Source organism: Lactuca serriola, chromosome 4 (genome assembly GCF_051521515.1).
Source record: "Lactuca serriola cultivar US96UC23 chromosome 4, Lser_US96UC23_V15, whole genome shotgun sequence".
Taxonomy (NCBI): domain Eukaryota; kingdom Viridiplantae; phylum Streptophyta; class Magnoliopsida; order Asterales; family Asteraceae; genus Lactuca; species Lactuca serriola.
Genome location: NC_136411.1, coordinates 3,407,479 through 3,425,522, shown reverse-complemented (window position 1 = coordinate 3,425,522; position 18,044 = coordinate 3,407,479). Strand labels below are relative to the sequence as shown.

Sequence of the window (18,044 nt, the reverse complement as noted above, 5' to 3'; positions counted from 1 at the left end):
CAGCTATGGAATTAGTGCTTTACGAACGAACATTGGCAACTATGGATTTAGTGCCGGTCCTATAACCCTGAAAGTAAGGGACTTCGGAATAAATGAATGCAGGATAGATGACTCTTAGGTTAAATCCTTAAGAGTAAAGAAGATAATGGGGATGGGTAATTGGGTGGATTGTTTGATTGTTTAACATAATAATTATATTATTGTGGGTTGAAAACCCTATGTACTCACCAGGTTTCCCAACCTGACCCACTCAGTTTATTTATATCACAGGTGTTGATATGAAGTCACTTTACACTGAGAGATTTAAAGAGATGTAGACCATTAGTGTAAATAATTGTAAGTTCTGTTTATGCTTATGTTTCTGTATTAATGATGACATCCCAAACGTTTTAAAATGAAATAAATACGTTTCTTCGAAAACGTTTTAATAACGTATTTACCATGTTTTTCTGGGAATAAATTCCGCAACACTTTTATAAAATGAAGTACTCTGATTTTTACAAAGCATAAACAAACCGGTCTTTTCTGGCCGTCATTTTGGGGATGTCACATACCCCACTAGGTAAAGTATAGTGAGAAGACTCACCTCAGGCGTCTCGGTAAATCTCTGACTCGGTAGAAATATTGCCTAGCCTCCGCCTATTCACATAAAGTAAATACTCTAATAAATATAACTCTCGAGACTAGACTCAACCCTTTATTGGCACCCTCAGAAGGGTAAAAGACTATTTTACCCCCCTCTTGACACATGGACTCCATTGTTGACCAAACCCTACAAGTCAACAAAAGTCAACGGTCAAACTTTGACCCAACTTGCCGAGTGCACTCCGGTGACTCGGCGAGTACACACATGTCCACTAATCTCTTTGTTCCGCTTGGTACGTCGAGTCCCTCCCTATGCTCGACGAGCCACACCAGGCATGAATCGCGGGGCCACCCTGACTCAACTCGCCGAGTCTCAAGAACAACTCGACGAGTACCGCCTTGAACTCCAGTCCTCTAATCCCCCTCTGACTCACTGAGTTGTCCCCCAACTCGGCAAGTCTACTCACTGAGTAATTTACGTGAAACCCTAACTATACTCGCCGAGTCTCAAGAACAACTCGGCGATTTCATGCCATGCACAAACTCTATTGACCTCCTCAGTTCAGATCTGTGCCCCTAAGTCATAGATCTGGCCTTCCCAAGCATGAATGTCACGTAAAGTCCGAATCTTGATGCTTATATAACAACAACAAGGCATCAAATGTTGATTTAGTCCCAAAAATGGCAACCTAAGTCCAATAACCCCAAACTGATCCATAAAGCTCCAAGGGTTAAGGTTTGTGGACCTCTTTGAGTCCAGATCCAAGGCACAAACTCGAGGAGGGACCAATTGCTCCACATAACCACCCTCAAAAGGGGTTAGAAAACCCTATCTCTAAGGATCAACACCAAAACTGGAGAAGGTTCGAACTATTACCTCAAAATGAAGTCTCTGAACTCTGGAACTGCTAGAATCGCACCTCCTCTTGCTCTTGGTCACCTTCTTCTTGCTAAACCAAAGGTACAAGGATCAAATGTGACTTCTCCTTCCTCACAAACAATTTGGCTCACTTAGGGTTCTCTCAAGGGACTGGTAGCCGCAATGGGAGGCTATAAGTGCCCTTAAATAGGCCCCAAACCCGGGGGATTAGGGTTTCATTAAACAGCGTGGACTCGCCGAGTCCGGACGTGAACCCGGATGAACATCCGTGACCATACTCGACGAATCTTGGCACCAACTCGCCGAGTTCCTCCACAAACTCCAAAAATAATTAAATAAAATAATATACCTGGGAATCTAGATGTTACACATGGCCCAATATCTCATACTCATAAAGGCCCAATTGTGGCCCAATTTTCCAAATTGGGCCCAAGGCTCTCGCATGGGCCTTATCCTTAAGCCCATACAATTATTTAGTCCATTTACTTATTCTTAGAAAGCCCATTATTAGTCCAATCACCAAAGCCCAATAGTAAGGCCCAACTCAAGGCCCGAGTAAGATTAGTGCTTTCACATGAAATAATGATTAGGGTTAAGTGTTTCTTACTTAACCCATTAAGGACTTAATCTATTAAGTCCACTGTTGCCTTACATTAATTTGCCAATGACTATTATTTAATATTTAAAGTTACTAAATAATTCTCGTGTGCGTCCCGATCAATTCCTAAAATTAGGGTTCCATGGCATTAGGGTTTTCCAAACCCTATTTAGGGTTTCTGACCCAATACTAGCCCATTAATCAATGGTTGGGCTTTTAGGTCACTTTGGGCCTCATTAGGCCCGTTAAGATTTTATTAAGTCAATTAGGGCTTTATTAGGCCCCAATAAGCCCACAAGAGTTTCATTAAGCCCATTAGGGTTTCAAGCATCCCAACGAATCAATACCACAATGCAAAGCACACCGCCACCCGACACGGCGGCCGGTGGCGGCAGCCACCACCCTATGGTTGTGGTTTTGAATTTCTTTCCATTATCTCATTTGTTACAACTACAATACCATCCAAAAATACACACACACACACATACTAATAATACACGCACACAGCCACTAAAATACACACACCTACGGTGGTGTATGGCGGCAACGGGGTTTTCCTCGGATCTCCGACAGCAGCAACCCAACACACGTACAATTTGTGAGATACAGCTGGAACTCACACACACATCCGATACATAATACACTTCAGCCACCTTGGCGGCTCATGGTGGCGACGACAGCAAGGAAAACGACCAGCAATAGCGGCGGACTTGGTCACCACGAAACCCAACAACATCAAGACCGATCAGCCCCACCCACGACCATAACACCGAGTCAGCACTCTCCTCATGGACTCCGACGTCCCACAGTGAACTCTTTGCTGCCTACAACATCCGACAGCGACGGCTCGATGGTCGGAAATGCGAGGAGAAGGGAGTGGTGGCATCGGCGCAATCGAGCGGGCCTGCTCACGGCGTCTTCGTCCACAGCAAAGGTCCGTCGACGACCTCAATTGATTGGAGCAGCATGAAGAAGAAGGGAAATGGAAGCTGGACGAGGGAGAAGAAGATGACGGCTGGAGGATGAAGAGGGAGTGGGATGTCGATTGTTACATCCCTTAGGGTTAGGGTTTAGAGGCTTACAATATATACCCGCATCACATAAAACTTCTTCCCATATTGACACAACCCGCCCCTCCTTCACCTTTTCTTTTCATTTTAAATCCCAAATTTACCATTTGACCCCTCCATGACAAATTCTTCCCAATATAGGTCCAAAATTTACCTTTTAGTCCCCAGCTTCCAAAATCTTTTCAATCTAAACCCAATATTTACCAAACAACCCCTGTCTTCAGAAATCCTTACAAAATAAATCTTGAACTTACACTTCAACCCCTAACTCCATAAATTCCTTCAATATAAGCCCCCACACTTACACTTTAACCCTCGGAAATCAATAGTATCTCATTTGGCACCCCGAAACCAACACTCCACTAATTATTAATTAATTTTGGACAATAATAACAAATAATAATAATAATACAAATTGCTACTCGGGTTCTAGGTTCATTATTTAATTATATTATTTTAAACGGGACGTTACATCACAAATGACCTGAATTTATTACCTGTATTGTATATAGCCATCGGACCAATCACATTCGTTTCTCTCCTTCTCTTTCTTCTCGCCAACACAGTGACGAGTCTCCGGTGGTGAGCCCCCTAGCGAGCGCTAGGGGGTGGTGTTCCAGGTTGCTTAACGAGTTTGGCGATGGTATTTGGCGAGCCCACTCCGCTTAGCCTAAAATGACCATTTCCGCAAAAAAAAAATAAATAAATAAAAAATTGTAAATACTGTTTTTGGTACAAAATCAAAACCATAACCACCATCTGTAAAATTTTGTCTTTGAAAGACCATAAGGCCTATTTGTGAAATTTTATCTTTTTAGGGACAAAATAATAAAATCGAAAAATATCTAATAAAACTTACACAATAATATTTTCTAAGAAAACAATTTCTTTAAAAATAAAATAAAGTTTGATTTTTAATACCATCTTATAACAAACATATTTATAGCTAATTAGATTAAATATCTTATCGAACTACCATGTAATTAGTATTTTTCAAAAAAAGTAAGGCAGTGTTTGATAAATGTTTGACCGGGTCGAGTCAACAAATTGGGCTGACTCGGTCAGACCCTAGGTGTTTGATTTGTGCTTTCACGGTAAGATCAGCTGACCCAAATTACTTTCTGGCTTAGTTTCTTAACACTTGCTGACTGGAAATTAGACCATCTTGCCCCTGCGTCTTTATTCTTTCTTCCCTCATTCGCGTTCCCTTCCCTCATTCGCGTTCCCTTCCTAGTGACCTAAAAGCAGAGCCGCCATACAGGAAGAACTCCACAGCGAACGCCAAACAGAGGTCGCTGGTCAGACCTTGCCATCTCGCCGGTCTAACCTCCGCCACCGCCAGATTTCTCTTCAATCAGTAACGCCTTCTCGACACCATCACACAGGTAAGATATTCTTCTAACTTTTCTGTTAATAATTTTCAAAATCAGATACCATTTATGTTTTGATTGTATGAAATTTGAAGTTCTTTATGAAATCAAAATACTATTTGGTTAGAATATTATGAATTCTCAACCTGTATATGAATTGGAAGTTTGTTTTTGTTCTTTTTTGTAGTTCTTTGTGTACAAGAACTAAAATTTGAAATTCTTTGTTCTAATATGATGAATTTCGAAATTGTATGTGAATTGGAACTTTTTTTATGTTCTGTGTTGTAGTTCTTTGTGTATAAGAACTGAAAATTGAATTTTTTTTTTCTAATGTTATGAATTCGGAAATTGAATGTGAATTGGAAGTTGTTTTTTCGTTTATAAGCTATTAAATTAGAAATTTGAAGTTCTTTTTTGTTAATAAACTATAAAATCAGAAATTATGTTTGTTGTATTATGAAATTGAAATCAAAATCCAAATGTTATGAAATTGTTTAAGTATATGTTGATATTGTTGACCTTAATTGTTAACTTGTTATCTTTTGTGAAATTGTTAGCTTGAATATTGATGTTTTATGAAATCTAAAATTATTTGTGTATAAGTTATCAAATCATATTTTTTTTGAGTTTAATTGTGCTATTATTATTTAGGATGATGTTAACTTCCTTGGTTGAAAATTGCTTTATGTTTAAAATTGTTCTTGATCTTGATAAAAACTATGATAAATTACTTTAAATATTAATGTTTTAGGATGTTGGTTTGGAACGAGAGTGAGGACAAAACGTTCATTGTTGCATGTATCTATGAACTAAACACTAATGACCGTGAGGGTTCTGGGCTTAAGGCAAGTTCATGGAAGACAATATGTGAAAAATTGATAAACGAACATCGTAAAGAGGTTGATCAGAAGAAAATGAGAAACCACTTTGACTACTACAAATAAAAATATGTTGCTTGGGTGAACTGAAAAACAAAACCAGCAATATATATGATCCTATAAAAAATAAATTTAATCTGACCGATGAACAATGGAAGGAAGAGGAGAAGGTAATACTTTTTATAACAAATACTAGTATGATTATTTTTATAACAAATACTAATATTTATAAAAATTGTAAACAGTTGAACAAGTTTGTGTTGTCATTGAAAAGTAAACCCCTGTTGTTCCTTGATCTTTGCACCCAACTATTTGAAGGCTCAACCTCAACGGGCTTTCAAAGTTGGGGGCCATCTTCTATACTTGTCTCGTCCTGTAGAATAGTTTAGCGCACATGATTTTGATGATGATGTTCCAATGGAAACCTCAAAACAACACGTAGGTGCAAGTGAAGAATCTTTGGGGTGTTCAAAAAATAAGGAAATTGGTGGAAACAAAAGAGTTGGTGGAAAAAAAAGAGATGCAAGGGCATTAGAAGTCGATGATGAGATTGTCAAGCTTGCAAGGTTGTTAGTGGAAAAAAATGAAAGAATGGAAAAAAGTGAAATGGATAAGGATGTTGATGCGTGTATGGAGAAATTGAACAAAATGGAATGGGGTGAAGAAGATGAAAGACACAAGACCGCTCTTTTGCTATTTGGTGAAAGTGCCAATGTTCGAAAAGTTTGGTTACGACTTTCGCATAGTAGTTGTGAGTCGTGGGTGATGGGTGCGGGTAGGAAGTATGGTTACCTTTAATGGGTGCGGGTAGAAAAGTTTGGTTACTAGTTTTTTTGGATCCTATGTTTGATGACTTTTTTGGATCCTATGTTTGATGACTTTTTTGGATGATGTTTAGTAGTTTTTTGGATCCTATGTTTGATGACTTTTTTGGATGATGTTTACTAGTTTTTTGGATCATATGTTTGATGACTTTTTTGGATGATGTTTACTAGTTTTTTGGATTCTATGTTTGATGACTTTTTTGGATGATATGTTATTGGATATTGAATGTGACTTTTGTTATTTACTATTTTTTGGTTATATGACGTTCGTTATATGACTTTTTTACTTTAACATGTTACCTAATTGTTTGTAACAGGTCAAGTATGGTTTCTGATGGTGAAGTTGTAGCTTTTCTTTTACTTGTGTTTTACTAGTTGAGGTCAAACCGGCGCAGGCTAATTAGAATTCATAGAATTAGAGATAACGATTCAAGCGAGTATGCGTATACGCAAGATTTGATGTATGGAGACCCTACACAATGTTTCGATATGATGCGTCTTACACAAGAGGCATTTGCATTATTATGTAACCATTTTACCCAAAAAATTGGTTGCAAGCTAGTAGGACAATAAGCATTGAAGAGAAGATGGCTATGTTCTTACATGTTATAGGACATAATGAACGTTTTCGTGCGGTTAAGGGAAGATTTCATCACTCCACACAAACGATTCATCAATGTTTTAATGAAGTCTTAACTGCAATGATGTGTTGTGCAAAAGAAATTATAGTACCAACAACTCCTAATCCAACAAGACATAACTCGAAACGACATAGAAGGTTAAAAAATATTTTTTCCGGAGCAATAGGTGCATTAGATGGAACTCTTGTACATGCGGTTGTACCCGTTGATCAACAAACTCGTTATAGAGGAAGAGGAAAAGGAGAATGTTTTCAAAATGTATTAGGAATTTGTGATTTTGATATGATATTCACCTTTGTTTAGGCTAGATAGGAGGGTATAGCACATGATTCGAGAGTTTTGAAATAAGTTGCATTCAATTCGACTTCTGGATTTCCATTTCCTCCACCACGTTTGTAATCCTTATATAATTTTTATTATCTATCTTCTTTATATAATATGTGTCATTATATAATATGTCACATTCATTTGCAGATAAATATTACCTTTGTGATGCCGTATATACAAACACTCGTGGGTTTATGGCTCCATACCGCAATACTAGGTATTGGTTAGTCGATTTTCGAAGAGGCAGACCTTTATCTAGAGAAGAAAGGTTCAATTATGCTCATGCACAACTTAGAAATGTTATTTATGGTGTATTGAAGGCGAGATTCCCAATCTTAAAACAAATGGCTCCTTATCCTTTTATAGTACAAAGAGACATAGTCATTGCTTATGTCGCGGTCCATAATTTTATAAAGAAATACAATATAGAAGATGGTTTGTTTAGGAATTTTGAGGAGGACACTATGGTTACTCCTGGCGTCCAAGGTGGGGGAATTGATAGAGAAAACATACAAGGCATAGAATGGGGTCCAGAAGCCGATATGCGTGTTTTGCGTGATCAAATTGCAAATCGACTACTTTCACCTACTTTACATTAAATTATTATGTTATTTTAAATTTCATTATGTTTTTATTTGGATATTAAATGATTTACGTTTAATTTACATTTTGTATGACATTTTTTATTTGTGTGTCATTTACATTTTGTATGACAATATGTATGTTTTTATAATTATTCAGCAACTTAATCTATCACTATATATAACAGCAGGGTAAAATAGTCATTTTTCATCACTCAGCACATTCAGTCAGATGTATAATCAAATAACAGGATTTCTTACTCAGTCAGGATTTCTTACCCAGATAAACTTTTTCTAGTCAGCACTTTCTTAGTCAGCAACTATTAAACGGGGCCTAAATGTCTAGCGTAAGCTGTAGCGTAAAACATATAATATTGCTTCTTAAAATATGAACAGTACACCATTAAGGTAGTAGAGTATCGCCTTGGAGGTCTCTCTCTCTCTCTCTCTCATGTTTTGGTTTACTTATATATCATGCATTACATTTACTTATATATCATGCATTACGACTATATTTTTAACTAGTTGTAAGACTCATATATTACATAAAAGTTAAATATAAAAATTGAAATATTTGAGAACTTTGAATTAAAAAAAAAATAAGAAAATAATGAACTATTATAATGAAAATTTTTTTTTATTTTAAATTTAAACAAGTAATTTAAATAAATAAATGAAACTAATGAGCTTTAATTTTGAGAATTTTGAAATTAAAAGGTAGTTCATTAATTAAATTGATATCCATTTATTATTATATTTATTACAATTATTACATTAAAATATTATGTGGAATTTAATAAAATAGAAAAACTCATAAAATGACATGTGAAAAAAAAATTAATTCAAAATAACCACAAAATGACATTTGAGAAATCGAATGAGAGTGTGACAAGTTACATAAAAACTTTCATTTATTAGAGATGATTAGTGTTTGAATTAGTTTGTATGTGTTTTAATTTTTTGGTAGTTAATTTTGTATTTTAATTTATTTGTATTTATTTTAAGATTAAAATATGAGTAGGTTAGAAGGGGATGAAAAATATGAGTTTCCGGTTTTTGTGGAATGTGATAAAAAAAAGTGAGAAAAAAGCTTACACGACACTGATGCGATGTGACATCCCCATTTTTACGGCCAGAAAAGATCGATTTTGTTTATGCGTTGTTAAAAAATCAGAATAACATTTTAAATAAAAGTGTTGCAGAATTTGTTCCCATAATAAAATATGATAAAAATTTCGCAAAGCATTTTCGTAGAAATGTATTTCATTAAAAACCTCGGGATGTCATGTTCTATACAGATCAAAAGCATAAACAGTACAATATAAACCTTACTACATTCATTCATATCTACAGGCCTATATCCGTAATCTCTCATCCCAAACATCATATATATGCTCGTGCGCCACTACTTGTAATTTAAGAAACTGAGTGTGTCAGGCTTGTGAGCCTGGTGAGCACATAGGGTTTTCAACCCATAAAAAATAAGTTATTTAATTTCAACAACCAACAATAACTCGATTACCCGTTCTCGTTATCCTCACTTTACGTCCCTAAACACTTATCATAAGGGACCTAGCGTAATGATCATCATTAGGATGGACACTACTACTAAGATGACTCCTCAGCAATAAATGTCCTTAAGGCAACCATGAGGGGGATGGAGTACACCGGTGAACACATCGTTCACAAACACCTACAGGTTGCGAGCCTGCTAGCGTTCCATTGGATTGTCTAGAAGAGTCGGTGGTCGTCATCCATACTCCACTAGGTAACAGAATCAACAACAACAACATTGAGGCCTCTCATTATTTTATCACACATCATCTATTACACCTACCCATGTTTTACCCCAACATTTTTGTAGATATAAAATACATATATAGTTTAAATCATTTAAAACATGTATAAAAATCGTTCATCCAGCATAGATAGCAAGTATAAAGATAATATGCACACATAGCACGTAATTTATATAAAATACTTCATATCTATGTGTAAGATGAAAGTGACTATGCACTTACCTGAAAAGGTGGTGATTCCGAACTTAGACAACGCTTCACTTCATAAAAATAATTTCCTTCGACGAAACCTAGTATTATTACCACTAGATTTTAGTCTAATATTTACAGTGACTAATTATTATTATTATTATTATTATTATTATTATTATTATTATTATTATTATTATTATTATTATTATTATTATTATTATATAAGCGTTTAAACAATGTTTTCCAACCACTATGTACAGACAGGGATGGGGACATAAAACACCGGAGGGCAGGACCATTTTGGCATATAGCACTTCTGAAATCCAATAACCCTATGCGGCCCTTTAAATCAGATTCCCCGTACCACGAGTAGTTAAAAAGATATTATAACAACACTTATATAACTCATAATAATAGCCCAAATAATTATTATAAGATCCTAATGATGTTACTATAATTAATTAAAAGCTATATTAAAAATAGCGTAGGCATAGCTCACTTACAGCGGGTTTTCTCAAAAACCGGGCTTTGCTTGGAGCGGCGTTCCCGAGCCGAAAATCTCTTCTTCTCGAAGCCGTTGAGTACTCTGGGGCTTTCTTCTAGCGCTAGGGGAGTTTCAAAGGGCTTATGGGGTTTTTTAGGAGGTTTAGAGAGAGAGTAGAGAGAAGAAAGAATGGGAAAGGTGTGCAGAAAATGAGAAATGGAGAGGTTCTATTTATAGGATGAAATATGGCTGAACTTGGTGCCACATGTCACCATCTGGTGGCAAGACTTGGGGAGAAAGCAATTGCCAAGATTGTGCCACATCATCCATTTTCGCACAGCACACTTCCGACTTCTAAAATCCGTAACTTTCACATACGTGCTCCGTTTTTGACGTTCTTTATATCCACGCATAGGTAAATAAGATTTGCAACTTTTGTTTTGACTCCGTTGGCTAATTCTCGATTGATCTTAAATTTAGCAGTCCGAGGAGATTATACTGTTAAATGTCCGTGTAAAATTCATAACTTCTACATACGGACTCCGTTTTCGTCTGTCTTTTTACCGTTGAGTTCCTATTAATGAGATCTTCAATTCTCATTTAGGTCGCGTAGTACAAAAACCATTCGATCTAATATTCGAGTTTCGGGCTGTGCACTGCTAAGTCAAATCTTAGAAAATTCATAACTTCCTCATACGAAGTCAGATTTGGGCGTTCTTTTTATGCACGATCTCGGTTTAACGTATAATACAACTCTGATTTAGATTAATAAGCCCAAAAAGTCCTCTATCGTAAATTCACTATTTACATCACAAAATGTCGTGCCGGTTTTGTCGCGAAACTTCGACGGGTCATAACTTCTTCGTTATAACTTGGATTTAGGTGTTCTTTATATATCCGGAATCCTTGTTTCGACCACTACAAATTTATGTAAAGATATCGTGTTTATCTCACATTTTAATTTTGACACTTATTTTTATCCTTTATTTATTATACATTTATAAATAAGTAATAAGCACATAAATGCACATAATTCACATAATACTCAAATAATTCATCTTTATTACTTCAAAAAGAGTTATAATAGTTGTCCTAGACTATTACATCATCTACTACTGCTTAGCCCTGAAACACGGGCGTTACATTTCTCTCCCCCTTAGGATGATTCCGTCCCGGATTCATGCATCAGCAAACAGATGCGGATAACGACTCATCATGTCACTCTCTGTTTCCCAGGTAAGATTAAGCCCATTTGAATGTTTCCAATGGACTAGCACTAATTCGACCATCTCGCGTCGTAACTTCTTAATCTGACGGTCAACAATTGTCTCGGGCTCTTCAATCAACCTCTTGCTTCCTCAAATAACACACATGGAAGGTGTTATGAATACTATATAGTTCTTTGGGTAATTCGAGCTTGTAAGCTTGGTTCCCAATCCTCTGAAGAACTTTGAATGGTCTAATAAACATTGGACTCAACTTTCCTCATTTCCCAAATCTTCTAAGTCCCTTCCACGGTGAGACTTTAAGCAAAACCGAATCCCCAGCTTCAAAAGTCATCGGTTGTCTTTTCTTGTCAGCATAGCTCTTTTGATCATCCTGAGCTGCTTACATCCTTTCCTTGATCACCATCAGCTTCTCAGCAGTATCATGGACTATCTCAGGGCCCATCAACTGCTTTTCTCCAGCCTCAAGCCAACAAGACGGCGTACGACACTTCTGTCCGTACAAAGCTTGATAAGGCGCCATCTTGATTCTCGAGTGGATACTATTGTTGTAGGAAAATTCTACCAGAGGTAAGTGCTTGTCCCAATTTCCATGGAACTCCAGGGTACATGCTCTTAGCATATCTTCGAGTTTTTTAATCGTTCATTCGCTCTGACCATCAGTCTGCGGATGGTAAGTTGTACTTAAAAATAATTTTGTACCCAATTCCACTTGTAGACTTCTCCAAAACCTTGACGTGAAACGACTATCGTGATCCGATACAATCTTCAGAGGAACACCGTGAAGTCTTACCACTTCCTTCACGTAAGCATTTGCGAGCTTATCCATAGACTACCTCTCGTTGGCTGCTATGAAGTGTGCACTATTGATGAAACGATCCAAGACCACCCAAATCATGTCGTGACCGTTCTTCGTCCTAGGCAGTTTAGTCACAAAATCCATGGTGATGTCTTCCCATTTACCAGTGGGTACAGGTAAAGGTTCTAAACTCCCATACGGTTTCTGATGTTGTGCCTTAACTCTTGCACATGTCACACACTCGGCCACATACATCACAACATCGAGTTTCATCGTCGGCCACCAGTAGTAGGGTTTTAGATCCTTATACATTTTTGTGCTGCCGGGATGAAATGAGTACATGGTCTTGTGAGCTTCTTCCATCAGAAGATCTCTTATTCCTCCCGTCTTATGTACCCAAATCCGATCTTAGAATACCTTCAGTCCTTGACTGTTTGTACCGAACACTAACGTTTTGCCTAAATGTTCTTCCTTTCGGTCATTCTTCTCTGAAGCTTGTTCTTGAGCTTTCTTGATATTTTCCACAACCGTGGAGACAACATCTATTCTCAAAACTCTTGGCCTTTTTCTCTCAAGGTTGACTTTTTGATTGAGAGCATCAGCAAAAACATTTGCTTTACTGGTGTGGTAAAGTATCTCACAGTCGTAGTCCTTGAGTAACTCTAGCCAACGTTGTTGTCTCATGTTTAATTCCTTCTGATTAAAGAGATACTGGAGACTCTTATGATCAGTGAAAAGCTTGCACTCCATGCCATAGAGTTAATGCCTCCATATCTTTAAGGCAAAAACTACCGCTGCCAACTCCAGATCATGAGTGGGGTAGTTCTTTTCATGCTCCTTCAATTGTCGAGATGCCTATGCTATCACCTTTTCTCTTTGGGTCAGAACACAACCCAACCCGAATCACGACGCGTCGCCATACACTGCGAAGTCTTTAACTCCATCCGGTAAAGAAAGAATTGGTGCTTCACACAACTTCTTCTTCAGCTTCTCGAATGCTTCTTCGTGCTTCTCACTCCATGTATAAGTAGCTCCTTTGTGGGTCAAAGCTGTTAATGGAACAACTATCGAAGAAAACCCTTGGATAAATCGTCGGTAGTATCCAGCTAATCCTAGAATGCTTCGAATTTCCATGGAACTTTTTGGTCGTTCCCACTGTTAGATTAATGTCTAAGTCTATAAATATAATTGGTAAGATTTGACCCGACCCGACATGGTCCATTTGGGTTGCATGGCATCGGGACAATTGGATAGACAAGATGAGGAAAAGGATACTAGTAATTTTATATTAATATATTATAAGTTCTAATATATTAATATATAATCATATTATTTAATTAGTATTGATCAATAATTAATTTATAATTAATTAAGTGATCAAAAGGAACTAATTAAATATGGACTCTTAGATATATATGTGTGATGGGCCAAGTTCATTTAAGTTGGGCTAAACTTTCATGGATAGTCCATGGAGTGTTTAACCCATGGATCATAAGAAATGAAAGGTCATGGGTATTAGGGTTTAACCCTAATCTCCACACTATATAAAGAGGTCCTTGGTTGGTGAAATTGGCACTAGTGTGGGTACACTAAGAAGGGCTAGCCAATTTCACTAGAGATAATCAAAGTATCCTTATTCTCAAGGTTATTCCAAGAGTTCATGGTGTTGTGTGAACCATTTGAGGTGTCACACTTGGGGCACTAGGCACTCAAGCTTCATGAAGACAAGCTACATCAACAAAGGTATGTATTCTATCCATTTGATTACCCAAGTATCAATTATTGTATGCTTGTAACGACCCAATTTTCACGTCCAAAAATTTCATTTTTGATTAAGTGATTTGCAAAACATTTGTAACAAAATATCAATCGATCATATCATTTTATAAAACATGTCTCGTGTCTGAAAACCGAATCGTAAAAACATAATAATGTCAGAGTACAAATCCCAGAATAACTCATAGTGCGGAAAACAATGTGTGTGTCTGATGTGCCACTACCGTGCCAGCTCCTTCCCCTTCGCTGAAGAGGTACCTGAAACCAAAACTGTAATTGTAAGCACGAAGCTTAGTAAGTTCCCCCATCGTACCACATACCATACAATCACATAACATACATACTGCCGGACAATTCTGGGGTGCCCGACCTACCCGGTACGAGCATTCTGGGGTGCCGACCTACCCGTACGACCATTCTGGGGTGCCGACCTACCCGTGTCAAGCCATTCTGGGGTGCTGACCTACCCATGTCAAGCCATTTTGGGGTGCTGACCTACCCGTCGGTCCTAACAACCAACCCTCGGGGACTATTCCACCCCTACTGCTAATATCACATATGTCATAACATAAACATACTATCAGACATATCTGGGGTGTCCGAACTACCCTTCGCTCCTAACAACCGAACTTGGGGACTATTCCCCTCCTATTACCGCTATCACATATAACATATCATGCCAGCATATAAACATATAATCACATACTGTCAGACATATCTGGCGTGCCTAACCTACCCGTCGGTCCTAACAACCGAACTCTACTACTATCACATATAACATATCATGCCAGCATATAACATATCAGGTAGTAGCAAACCTAGATGATATCACAAAGACAATCATCTAACATACAACTCCTATTGGTGGGCCGTCATTGTGGCCGTAGACCCACCGCTACTGGAAGGTAACTCACCTCATAGTAGCTGCTGATATGTGCGGGAATCCTTTGACTGCTGCCGTTGCTGCTCCGGAAATCCTCCGGCTATAATTCCCACAAAACACTTAGTCATACACTGCTAACTGTTCTTATGGAAAAATGACAATTTTACCCCTGACCAAGTCAAAGTCAACTTCCAGTTGACCTGACTCACCGAGTTGGTTCGCCAACTCGCCGAGTCCTTATCCTTCCATTTGTCCTTAAACCCGTCTCTACTCGTCGAGTTAGGCGATGACTTGACGAGTTTTCCTTCTAATTGAACATCGACTGAATCTTCACCTGACTCGCCGAGTTGTATGAACAACTCGTCGAGCTCATCTTCATCCTTAAGAAGATTGCCTTGGACTCGCCGAGTCCCATGAATTTCCAGAACAATAGCTTGTTCCAGAACATTGGGTCACTCCCCGGGACTCCCTAAAACCTTTCCACACTCAACTAGGTCCTTATGACCCTCAACTGATATGGGACAGAAACCTTGGACTCGCCGAGTCCAAGGATGGACTCGTCGAGTCGGCCACATCTTCTCACAAAATCTTCGAATTCTGATGTACAACCCTTGATAAAAAGATAGATCTATGCTTCTACAATCGATCTAGCACGTAAAGTTACAACCTTTACGTGCTTGCATGGGACTTTGAGCTCAAAAGGTCCTAAAACAAGCTCTTACAATGCATGGGGCCTTCTATGAGTGCAAAAGCCACTCCTTTTTGTCTTGTAACCCCTCTAAGGACCTAGATCTGAAACATCAACCCCTAACCACGCTTGCAATCATGTTTGGTGACCAAAATGGCTTAGAAAAGCCCTAAATCTCCACAAAATGGGATCTTTCAAAAGAACAAACAAGGTATAGACTTTATACCTTTTGTAGACTACAAATGATGCTCAAAATCGGATCCCTCTAGCCTCCTCTTGATCCTTCAAGCTTTTCCTTCCTTCCTTGGATCACAAAAGCACCAAAATCACTCCAAATGCCTTATATTGCTTCAATAACGGCTTGGGTTTGCTATGGGGGTCTTATGGGAGCAAATGGGATGAAGGAGGCCGAGTTAAGGTGTTTAAATAGGGTGCAAACCCTCGGATTAGGGTTTTTGTCCAGACATGGCCTACTCGCCGAGTCCGGGACCCAACTCGTCGAGTCCATTGCTTAAACCCAGCGTCTCATCCCACTTCTACTCGGCGAGTTGGTCCTTCAACTCGCCGAGTCCAAGACCAAAATGCAAAATGTTTTAAAGAATTAATAAAAGAATACGTACCAAGAACCAGGTGCTACAATGCTAGATGGGGTAATACCTTGGAAAGTTCATAATTGCATGTATAATAGAGAAAACATAGATCCAAGCTATTTAGGGTTGCATGCACACTTAGGAGTGTTAGAATGCTCAAAACCCAACAGTGGTATTAGATCCTAGGCTTGTTTTCTTGTTATACTTGCAAAATTGGCTTAAAAATCGAATTTTGATGCTGTCAGCACAGCAGACTCGCCGAGTCCAAGGCTAAAATCATCCAACTCGCCGAGTTGGACCCCCAGATAGCATATATTCGACTGTTTTGGCTAGAATTGGACTAGGAACATTACCCTTAGATGTTTTTGGACTTATAAACTTGTTTTTGATGTGGTAATGTTCATGCTAATCCAATTTCAAAGATAATTGTCAATAGATTCATGTTTTGTATTAGTTTAAAAGTTATGCTAATTACATGAAAAAGTTTGATGTGAATTATCTTTTTTCATATGAGTTGCTTAGATTAATAGATAAGTTAATTGATTATGTGTTTTCAATCCTTTTTAATCTAAGAGATGATTCTAAAATGTGTTTGTGTAACTTGTCCTCAAGTTACATGAAAGGTCACATTTAAGTTTCTTAAAACTCATAAAAGTTGGCAAAGGTTACAAGATAAAGAGTCTTGTTCTCATTAAATGGTTTTATGACTCCATAACTTGTCCTCAAGTTATGGAGGTTCAAGAGTCACTTCATTAAATAATAAGAATGTGTAGCCTTAATTAGTTCCATAAGTTAAAAAAGAAGAAAAGTTACATTCTTTAATAGTTTAAAGTCTTCCATAACTTGTCCTCAAGTTATGGAACATGAAGAGTTTTTTAATTAAAACTACTTTAAACTCATAAGTTATGGAATTAATTAGTCGTTAGTGGATCGTGTGTGGTTAACCGGCACACTAACCTGGACTTAACAAGGTAGGCAAAGGGTAACTTAATATTTATCATAGTATCGATGGAGCGTGTGTGGTTAACCGGCACATCGATTAAGGGGTAAATATTAAGGGTACCAAGTATATTTGCATGGTTACTTCACACCTTGTTTTGTGATCCTCGACATCCCAGTCACAAAACCTGAAGGGTACACTCGAGATTGTAACATGCCATTGAAAAGTTCAATGAATCTCAAAAGAATCTAGGAGTTTCAAAACCAATTAAAACCTAATAATACATTTCGTTTATCCTGGTGGAAATTGGTGAATTGTCATTCACCTACCTTCAAATATTTTATAGCTTAGATTACGACATCCCTCTTCCAAGTTATAATATCTAGCATGCAATCCTAGGTACATAAATAACAAAACTCTAGATATAATTACATACCTTTGATGTTGCTTGGATTCCTTGAAGAATTTATGAGCCTAGCACCCCAAATGTTTTGCCTCAAATGCTTCACACAACACTACAAGACTTGGAATAACTTAAGAGATTACACTTGCACTCAAAATCGGTTATGTCCTCTTAGAACTCACTAGTCGTCCGATTTTGCTAGCTATAGGGCTCCTTTTATAGTGTTGTCACAATTAGGGTTTACACATGGATGCCCTTAATTGTCATGACTCTTCATTTCTAATGATCCATGGGTTTGTAACTCCCATGAACTATCCATGGAGCTCCAAATGGTTATAACTCAACTCCATAAACCATGGATCATAATTCCACCATAAAAGATTAGATGATTGTCATAATCAACCCTATATATTTAATTAGTCTCATTTTGATCACCAAATTAATTCTAAATTAATACTTGATCAACACTAATTAAATAATACTATTATAAATATATTAGAACTTATAATA

At 37.6% G+C, this 18,044-nt stretch overlaps 1 protein-coding gene across 1 annotated transcript; it reads left to right on the top strand.

Moving 5' to 3' along the window:
• Nucleotides 1–6,792: 6,792 nt before the first annotated feature.
• LOC145097984 (uncharacterized) lies at nt 6,793–7,772 on the top strand. The gene is made up of 2 exons (XM_079035675.1): nt 6,793–7,093; nt 7,321–7,772. The coding sequence occupies exons 1-2, from the start codon at nt 6,793–6,795 to the stop codon at nt 7,770–7,772; spliced, it is 753 nt and encodes a 250-aa protein (XP_078891801.1).
• Nucleotides 7,773–18,044: the final 10,272 nt, after the last annotated feature.

What these genes read in the sequence shown, in the direction of transcription:
- LOC145097984 (XM_079035675.1), top strand. Translation starts at nt 6,793, where the DNA reads ATGGCTATGTTCTTACATGTTATAGGACATAATGAACGTTTTCGTGCG. An exon ending in AGGAAGAGGAAAAGGAGAAT is followed by an intron (nt 7,094 to 7,320) that starts GTTTTCAAAATG and finishes ATTCATTTGCAG; the next exon opens with ATAAATATTACCTTTGTGAT.